We start from the raw sequence: 10323 nt of genomic DNA, 5'->3' as shown, positions 1-10323 counted from the left end.
TGAAATCAACTGATACCAAGCCACAGTACCGAACAAAATATTAATTTTCAACTTATTTTATATTTTTTATAATTTATTTTATATTTTTGACCCAGGTATGCGAGGATATCAACGAATGCTTAACAAGCGACATTTGCCCGTAAGCGGGTACGAATTGTGTGAACAGAACACCCGTGTATAATGACTTTCGTTGCCCCGCCATGCAAGCAAAGTAAGTAACTACGTGGCAACTTAAGCGCACAGATTATGAATGCAAAACACCGTGTTATAATGACTTTCGTTGCCCCGCCATGCGAAGACAAATAAGTTACATACGTGGCAACTCGTAAGCGGGCACGAGGTGTATGAAAAAGAACACCCGTGTTATAATGACTTTCGTTGCCCCGCCATGCGAAGGACAAATAAGTTACATACATGGTAACTCGTAAGCGGGCACGAGGTGTATGAAAAAGAACACCCGTGTTATAACAACTGTTGTTGTCCCGCCATGCGAAGACAAATAAGTTACATACGTGGTAACTCGTAAGCGGGCACGAGGTGTATGAAAAAGAACACCCGTGTTATAATGACTTTCGTTGCCCCGCCATGCGAAGACAAATAAGTTACATACATGGTAACTCGTAAGCGGGCACGAGGTGTATGAAAAAGAACACTCGTGTTATAATGACTTTCGTTGCCCCGCCATGCGAAGACAAATAAGTTACATACGTGGCAACTCGTAAGCGGGCACGAGGTGTATGAAAAAGAACACCCGTGTTATAATGACTTTCGTTGCCCCGCCATGCGAAGACAAATAAGTTACATACATGGTAACTCGTAAGCGGGCACGAGGTGTATGAAAAAGAACACCCGTGTTATAACAACTGTTGTTGTCCCGCCATGCGAAGACAAATAAGTTACATACGTGGCAACTCGTAAGCGGGCACGAGGTGTATGAAAAAGAACACCCGTGTTATAATGACTTTCGTTGCCCCGCCATGCGAAGACAAATAAGTTACATACGTGGTAACTCGTAAGCGGGCACGAGGTGTATGAAAAAGAACACCCGTGTTATAATGACTTTCGTTGCCCCGCCATGCGAAGACAAATAAGTTACATACGTGGTAACTCGTAAGCGGGCACGAGGTGTATGAAAAAGAACACCCGTGTTATAATGACTTTCGTTGCCCCGCCATGCGAAGACAAATAAGTTACATACGTGGTAACTCGTAAGCGGGCACGAGGTGTATGAAACAGAACATTGTGTTATAATGACTTTCGTTGCGCCGCCATGCAAGGATAAACAAGTTACATTATTTTTCATATAATTGTTTTTCCACAGTTAACCCATTCGTGAACCCGGTTACTGTACTGAGCAAATCACTATCGTGCGTTACTGTTTTAATTGATGATGGATCATTATATGGGTTGTATGAGGTGAGTGGAGAGTCTTATTGTGGGCCGGGGTAGAATGGGATATGTTTTCATTCTCTTTTTTTTTCCTCACTCGATGGGACATGTTTTCATTCTCTTTTTTTTTCCTCACTCGATGGGACATGTTTTCATTCTCTTTTTTTTTCCTCACTCGATGGGACATGTTTTCATTCTCTTTTTTTTCGTCACTGGATGGGACATGATTTTATTCCCTTTTTTTTCGTCACTCGATGGGACATGATTTCATTCCCTTTTTTTTCGTCACTCGATGGGACATGTTTTCATTCCCTTTTTTTTCGTCACTGGATGGGACATGATTTCATTCCCTTTTTTGGATGGGACATGATTTCATTCCCTTTTTTTTCGTCACTCGATGGGACATGTTTTCATTCCCTTTTTTTTCGTCACTGGATGGGACATGATTTCATTCCCTTTTTTGGATGGGACATGATTTAATTCCCTTTTTTTTCGTCACTCGATGGGACATGATTTCATTTTCATTTTCCCGTCCCACAAAGAGTATTTACAGAATTATATAACCATATTCTCACGACTCTAAAAGAGCGTTATTAATTGTTAAAAACACAGCCAGGAAATTCAAGATATCATGTGCTAACACTACCCATTTCTCCCACAGTACTTTACTATTATAAACCTATATATAGTGGTCCATTATAGCTTGTCCAAGTTGTCATATTATACATGCATATATTACAGGTAAAAGCAGTTTCAAACCAAAACAACTTCTTGGTGAACTCATCAGCAATAAAGACAAAAATATGTGGTTTAAGTCCAAACACCCAGTATAATATAAGTGTGAGGGTTCTTGCGTTGAAAGGTTCGAACCAACTTTTCACCACAACCGAATTCAGTGCCATTACTGCGGCAAAGACAGGTATTTGGAGATATTGGATTTTACACGGTAGTGGCATTGTGGTTAAAGTATTCTATATGGGTGAGGTCTTTTAGGACCTAGGGTTAACACCGGGTTAAAGCAAAAATAATATGGGTTCAAGGGTCATCGCTGCTACCATTGTATGAAAGGTAGATTTTGAAATCAGTTCTACATTATGGGGGAAACAGTAGTTGTGGTGATAGCCTCCTAACTTTAAAATTCTGGGTTCAAAGCTCACTTCCGATAACCATTGTGGTATATGTGTTCTTGATCAAGTTCCAACCCAGTGATCACTGTTTGTCAAGCATAATTGTGAGCTGTAAATTAAAAAAGATAATTATCTTCAAAGTTACATTGGTATTAACTTATAGCAAGCACCAACATAGGTATTTAACATGGAAATCATATTCCACAGATGCGCTTAAAATCCGATTGTCGCTTCGTGTTTTATCGGAAACATTCGTGACTGAAATGTCAAACATTGCATCGGCATCTGCTGTGGCTTTCAGGGGAAGACATGAATCAACACTTAATAATGGACTGGTTTTCACAAATGGTGGAAACACATTGACGTCATCGGTTCTTGTGTTTATCCGGCTTTCGTGAGTTGTGTGTAGTTAGGTGTTGGTAGCTTTATGGGTATTTAGGTGTGTAGCATACATGGTGGCTTCATTCACTTGATGTCTATGGCTATGTGTACGTGTGATGTTTCATAACTAAACACTATTATACGTGGGTTCATACACCTCATGCTCGCTGTCGAGTTGTCGGAGTGGAAATAAAGTTAAACAATTATTTTAACTGAAAGTGGGCACAAAGTGTATGAAGCCACTATGTATGGTGTGCAACACTCGTGTATTAAACCCCTTGGTTTCCGGCCCCGAGAATAAACATGAAAGTATCTTAACTGGACAGCGAGTATAGAGACGAAGTATTTGATTTAAAGACAATAGGTCACCATCAATAACCCATCTTACCCACCACAATTTTAACCCCCTTATATCGTTATTATTGACCCCCAATTTCACCCACAGAGCTGGTAGTGTCCGAGCAGACTCGGAAGCGTTACTCACCTCGCAAAATATGGCTGACTCATCAGCAACAGCGGCTGGTACTAACCTCGACTCAGCAGTTTATGCCGACGTTATGACAAGTAAATAATTATGACATCATTATTTTTAACAATTATTTAATTCGACAATTTAGTTTGGTTTTAGTTTTTTTAATTAAATTTCAGTTTTTTTTTAATTGAAATATTGAATTTATACCAGAGTTGGCTTTTTACCACAAAATGTTAATACACTTTAGACCAATTACAATACTTCACTGTTTGCATTTGTACATTTATTTTAATATATTTGACAAAATTGTCATTATTTTCAGTGTTTTGATTTCAAACTAAACCATATTGAGTGATGTTGGAGGTTGAAATGACATTTGTATCATATATATATGGACTGTTGTTTTATTAAAACTAAGGTTTTGCTTAAACCAAAACGTTTGAAATGAAGACATTCGTGTTATATTATGAACTGTTATGTTTTTATTGTAACTCTAATTATTGGCATTCCATATTTAAGTTTATTAATATATCTTTCCCTCCACAGTTACAGACTTTCCCGACCCCCCTGCCAACCTTGTGATATCTGAAGTCACTGATTCAACGATTACTGTGAGATATGATGAAGTTGCTTCAGCTATTCATTATGAAATACAGTGTAAGTTGTATTTATAGTTGCATATATATGTGTATACCATTCTATATACACATATATACATTTGTAAGTTTCATATATACATATGTATAGTTATATATGTTTAAGTTGTATATATATATATATATACTGTTGCTTTAAAGTTGTTTGATCGAATGTTATTTTACATTATATTGTCCGTAGGGTGTAACGGTCCTGCCTTTAATCCCAAACATTATTTCTTTCTTTTTTATCAATAAGCGTGTTTTAACAACTGTTGTTTTACCGTTACTACCGTCTTTTCGCTTTTGTAAAAATAAATTTCATTTATTTAAGCCTATCTTTTCCCAGTAACTTGCACGACCACAAGCGTGAACCTGGTGACTACTTCCACCACCTACACCATACCAGACCTGCCATCAAACACGATATGTTCCGTACAAGTTCGCGTTCTAGTGGCACTAGTGGCAGCAGCTGCAAGATCAGATTATTCCGACTCCATTGAAACTACAACCGGTAATTATTTGTTTAGTAGATATTTAATATATGTAGTGTATTTTTATACGGTGGGCCAGCACAAAGAAGAAGGGGGCGTTTAAAAGAAATGTTTTATTTTTTAACTTTAATTTGATTTTTTTTTAAATTGTGTCGCGAGGAACTAGAAAATAGAATGAAACTATGTCTTATCTTACCCCAGCCTACTATATTTGCAATATACATTGTAGTAAGAACTAAATGTGTATTTTTCCCCACAGTACCTGCGGTTCTTGGTCTCCAAGCAACTTCCATCACAGAAACGAGTGCCGTGATTTCATTCAACTCAGTAACAAGGGGCGTGTACTACACCGTCCAATCAGCTGCTAGCCCTATTAACCTCACCCAATCACAAGTCGTTTCTGGGAATTTAAGTTTGAGCGTAGGGGGGTTGGTTAAAAGTACAACTTATACATATACAGTTGTAGCAGTTGCTTTAGACGTCGATGGCAACCTTCACTCAAGCGCGCCTGCAACTCTTACGTTCACTACAAGTGGTGAGTTGATGTAACTTATTTATCCCCAAATTCAATGAATGAATGTAACTTACTTATCGTATGACCGGCAATTTTTTTATATTTGTAACTTTTTTGTTCTTGGGTGATGGGGCAAAGAAAGTGTGTTCTGTCTCATAAACCTTGTGCCTGCTTATAAGTTACAACTTATTTAATTTTGTGAGTAAATATATTTTTGAACATTTTTTATTTAAAAAAGGTATATTTTTTTGTGAAATTTTTCAGACTTTATTTAAGCCTGAAACAATAACCTTAACTTTATACACTTTAGGTTTGTGCGGTGTCAATCCTTGCTTTAACGGAGGATTGTGTTCGGAAGACGGGACCCTCGTTGGCTGTTTGTAAGTTTATTTAAATATTTAATAGTTTGTATGTATAAATAAAAAAAATGTTTTTTTAATTTTTTTCTTAAAACATTGTTGATTCAAATTTTTAAATATTCTGATGTTGGTGTAAGTTGATCGAGATGGATTGTTGAAATTAGTTGTGACTTTACTTTTCACATATTTACTACGGCTTGGTGCTATTGTTGCTACCAGGCATAACACAATATTTTGTTGTTAAAAATTTTAACTTTTTGCTCTATTTTTTTGTCCGCCAAGGTCAAGGCATCATCAAGTAATTAATTAACTTGAAGTAAATATTTCAACTGGTTGAGAACATAAGCGTTTGTATGGTTGATCCCTGTTTAACCAAGTATTGTGAATATGAGTAAATAATCCTTTATATTCCAGGTGTCCGTCTGGTTACACAGGGATATTATGCGAGGCTAAAGGTAAGAAGATATATATTGGCATTTTTTTATTTATGTGTTTATCTTTTATCTTTTTATATATAGTCTTGTTATATTATAATTCTGAAATAGATATTGGGAAATTTTTTTTATTTTTTTCAACTTTATAGAGTAATCATTAGGTTTTCCATACAGCGAGACATTACCAGGGTATGCTATTAAGTATCTTGCCCAAGGACACACACTCCTACATGAGTAGCAGCATTGAGCCTTGAACCCTGCTCTACAGAGCTACAGATACACTTTATTTTAAGCATGTTTTAAATTACTTTCACTTGCCGTTATATTCTCTATTTTCGATTTAAAAATTCCTCATTTTTGGGTACAATAGACGAGTAGATAAATACTTTTTTGTTTTTCCAGATAATTCGGAGGCATTAAAGATCGGCCTTGGTGTAACTGGTGGTGTAATTGGAGGGGCATTGATCGTACTTGTGTTGGTTTGGTACGTTAAGAAGAGACCACAAGCTTACTCTCTTCATCCTGATGAAAGTAAGACGGTTCAACTTGTTTTATTCATTATGTGATGAATGTAACTTGCCCGCTTACGAGTTACCACGTAGGCACGTATGTAACTTATTTATCCTCGCATGGCGGGGGTAACAACAGTCATTATAACACGAGTGTTCTGTTTCATACACCTCATACCCGCTTACGAGTTACCATGCGTTTGTAACTTTGTTGGTGGATACCATCTAGACCAAATTAAAACATATATACAGATAAACTAAAAGTTCATACAACTTTTGCAGAACCTTCCAATTTTGAAGAGTAAAAGATAATGTCCATCGTCATGCAAAATATTTATAACGGCCATGAAAGTTCATTTTGTAGTTTTTTCATAACTTTTTTCTTTTTTTAGAACTTTTTTTACTTTTTTTTGTAGTTTTTTTTACTAGGATCAGTAGAAGCACTCACAGCACTTATCTAACCACTGTGTTTGTAGTTTTGTAATAATTGATACATTGTCATCTGTTATGACATCACTAGTATGACATCATAATCACTGAGGATGCCACTGGATGATTGGATGACTAAATGATGTAATAATGATGTCAATTTTTTTTGTTTTTAGTTTTATAAATAAAAAATCTTCGGTATAATATGCTGGTGTATAAGAAGACACCCATGTTATAACTCGACAGTGAGCATGAGGTGTATGAATACACCATGTGTGTCTGGTGTATAAGAAGACACCCATGTTATAACTCGACAGTAAGCATGAGGTGTATGAATACACCATGTGTGTCTGGTGTATAAGAAGACTCCCATGTTATAACTCGACAGTGAGCGTGAGGTGTATGAATACACCATGTGTGTCTGGTGTATAAGAAGACACCCATGTTATAACTCGACAGTAAGCATGAGGTGTATGAATACACCATGTGTGTCTGGTGTATAAGAAAACACCCATGTTATAACTTGACAGTGAGCATAAGGTGTATAATTACACCATGTGTGTCTGGTGTATAAGAAGACACCCATGTTATAACTTGACAGTGAGCATAAGGTGTATAAATACACCATGTGTGTCTGGTGTATAAGAAGACACCCATGTTATAACTTGACAGAGAGCATGAGGTGTATGAATACACCATGTGTGTCTGGTGTATAAGAAAACACCCATGTTATAACTGGACAGTGAGCATGAGGTGTATGAATACACCATGTGTGTCTGGTGTATAAGAAGACACCCATGTTATAACTCGACAGTGAGCATGAGGTGTATGAATACACCATGTGTGTCTGGTGTATAAGAAGACACCCATGTTATAACTTGACAGAGAGCATGAGGTGTATAAATACACCGTGTGTATTTGGTGTACAAAACGCACCCTCGTCGTAGCATAGCGGTTAGACGCGCAGCCAAATATTTAGGGTTCGAAGCTCGGTACTGCTACTTTTGTTTGTGTTTGTCAGCCATATAGAATATGCGTTTACAAAGTTGCAAGCGCGGTAACTGATATTCTAGTAAGTCGCATCATGTTTTTTAACGACTTTAGTTTTTCTGCTGGTTTAATTTTCTTGTTTTGATTTTTCGCTTTTGTAACATAGTAGGGTGGGAAAGACGGGACACCTTTAGCACATAATGTTTAAACATTCTGATCGTATTTTAGACAATTAACAACGGTTTATGAAAGTCGTAAAAATTTACCTTTATAATTCTTTGAATGTTCTTTGCCTACTAAAAAATGGGACGAAAAAATAGAATAAAAGATGTCCCATCTTACCCCACCTTATGCTATAAGCGGCAACTTTAACGCTTGTATATGAAGCGGAACATCCGTGTTATAACTTATGGGTTTTCCCACACGCGAGGATAAATAACTGACATCCGTTCGCCCATATTATAACATTCCCTTTTGACGTAGCCCAGCGGGTTCGCTTTAAATAACCCTCTACCCTACTGTAGTTACATAGGCGTAGCGCGTAATTTGAGAACACTGGGAGATATTTCAAGCGTGTCTCGTTTGTTGGTCAGTAATTTAAAGAAAACCCTTCAATGGCCAATAGTCCTAAAAACTTGTATTGTTGTTCGTTGTCACGGTAGACTAACAAAGCATATAACGTGGCACTGTAAGATGAAGCTACATTTCACGCACGAATTTTAAGGCTGTGGTTTTATTTGAGCTTTAGCAATGCAGAAGTAGTAGATTGGGGAAATGTAAGATTAGATTGATTTAGAAAAGGGATAGAGTGTATAATAATTTGCGATCAATGGCGAGACATATCAATTATAGTTATAACAACATTTTATGCAATATAATTTTAGCGTCACCCTGAGTTAGCATTTTGATCATTTAGATCTTATTTATTTAGAAGTATTAAAACAGATATAGCAGTTGGAATAGTACCTTAAACGTTAACGTTCTATTGGTGAGCTTTCTGTCACGAATAGACCACTTGCCACAAAAAAAATCGATAGGTGGCGACCGAGAGGTTGTTCTCCAAGCTAAGTCCATAGCAACGTATCTTTTTGCATTGATTTAGCAAAGTTAGGCGACGTTTTTGTTAAAGTTGCGTCTGTGCGTTGTCTATTTTTAATAATACTTCCACGTATAGTAGGGGTAGATATTGTTAAAGATATGGTGTATCAGATCCGTTGTTATGTGCTGATATACGCAGTAAAGATTTACAAACAGAAAAGTTATGCTGTTGTTGCGTGTGTTATAACTGATTTTATTATTAAGCCAAACTATAATATTTTAGTTTATTATAAGCCAGACACAGACCAATATCGCCTGTCTTTGGTCGCCCCGTTTGCAATATCAGTATTAATAGTCTGCTTACATTTGCAACATGATTCGTCATGAAAACCAACAACGTTTGTTTGTAAACACTACGACGTAGCTTTAGTTTTAGTATCTTTGACAAACAAGTTCGTAGAAATGTGTTGAAAGTTATTGCGCGAGTTTAACAAAGTATATAGTAGGGTGGGGAAGACGGGACAACAGGGTGGGGAAGACGGGACACCTTTAGCACATAATATCAAAAGTCGTGTTTTAAGCAATTAACAACGGCCTGTGCAGTGGGAGTCGTAATAGGGATGTGGTTTTATAATTTATTGAATGATGTTTGTTTACTACTAAATGGGACAAGAAAATAGAATAAAAAGGTGTCATATCTTATTCTATCCTACTACATTATGCCGGGGTAAGATGGTCCACGTCTTCGTTCTCTTTTGCCGTCCCGCATTTGGTTGTAAACAAAGAACATTCAAAGAAATATATATCCGCACCCTTATGACTCTAAAAAAGAGCGTTGTTAACTGTTAAAAACACGACCAGAAAATATGAGATATTATGTGCTAACGGCATTCATTTTACCCCACAGTAATATGTTATATGCCAACGTCGTTCATCTTACCCCGCACACGGCCTACTAGAGATATCTCTGGTAAGCTGTCCCCCACATTATTATATGCTAACAATACCCATCTTACCCCACAGTACTATATGCTAACAATACCCATCTTACCCCACAGTATTATGTGCTAACAATACCCATCTTACCCCACAGTATTATGTGCTAACAATACCCATCTTACCCCACAGTATTATGTGCTAACTGTACCATCTTACCCCACAGTAAATGCTTTAACATAAGATGGGAAATGTTTGTGAAGACGAGTTCCAGCTGAAACGTTTCGGGTTTTCGGATTGCCCACCAGAACGTTTCTACACTACCCAGGTATGTATTACGTCATTCATCGTGACGTCATGTTATAATACGTCATTATTCGTTATGTCATGTGTTTCATATAATACACATAGCATATGCATAGAATAAAACAAAAACCTATATATTTATAAACAAAGGATAGAAACTAACAATCTATCCACTCAGTCGCATTCTTTATAACATCATAGAAACTAACGCTGTATATATTACAGTGGCACAAATGTCCATGGCTCTTATTCGCATGGAAGTTGTTTGCAATGCTGTATTGGGTCGCGATGTGGGTGGCCACCTTGGTCG

The 10323-nt window shown here is 37.0% G+C and overlaps 1 protein-coding gene across 1 annotated transcript in view; it reads left to right on the top strand.

Moving 5' to 3' along the window:
• LOC100185544 (mucin-17-like) overlaps positions 1-6947 on the top strand; it is a 13329-nt gene extending 6382 nt beyond the window's left edge. Inside the window, exons 12-22 of the mRNA XM_002119143.4 lie at positions 1322-1416; positions 2131-2308; positions 2724-2910; positions 3343-3461; positions 3916-4026; positions 4354-4518; positions 4758-5033; positions 5323-5392; positions 5786-5826; positions 6208-6336; positions 6597-6947. Coding sequence (XP_002119179.3) covers positions 1322-1416; positions 2131-2308; positions 2724-2910; positions 3343-3461; positions 3916-4026; positions 4354-4518; positions 4758-5033; positions 5323-5392; positions 5786-5826; positions 6208-6336; positions 6597-6619 — 1394 coding nt within the window. The 3' untranslated portion in view covers positions 6620-6947. The remainder of the gene's footprint in view (positions 1-1321; positions 1417-2130; positions 2309-2723; positions 2911-3342; positions 3462-3915; positions 4027-4353; positions 4519-4757; positions 5034-5322; positions 5393-5785; positions 5827-6207; positions 6337-6596) is intronic.
• Positions 6948-10323: the final 3376 nt, after the last annotated feature.

Source organism: Ciona intestinalis, unplaced genomic scaffold, assembly GCF_000224145.3.
Source record: "Ciona intestinalis unplaced genomic scaffold, KH HT000147.2, whole genome shotgun sequence".
Lineage (NCBI taxonomy): Eukaryota > Metazoa > Chordata > Ascidiacea > Phlebobranchia > Cionidae > Ciona > Ciona intestinalis.
Note: the sequence above shows the minus strand (reverse complement) of the source record. Positions and strands in the feature narration are given on the sequence as shown.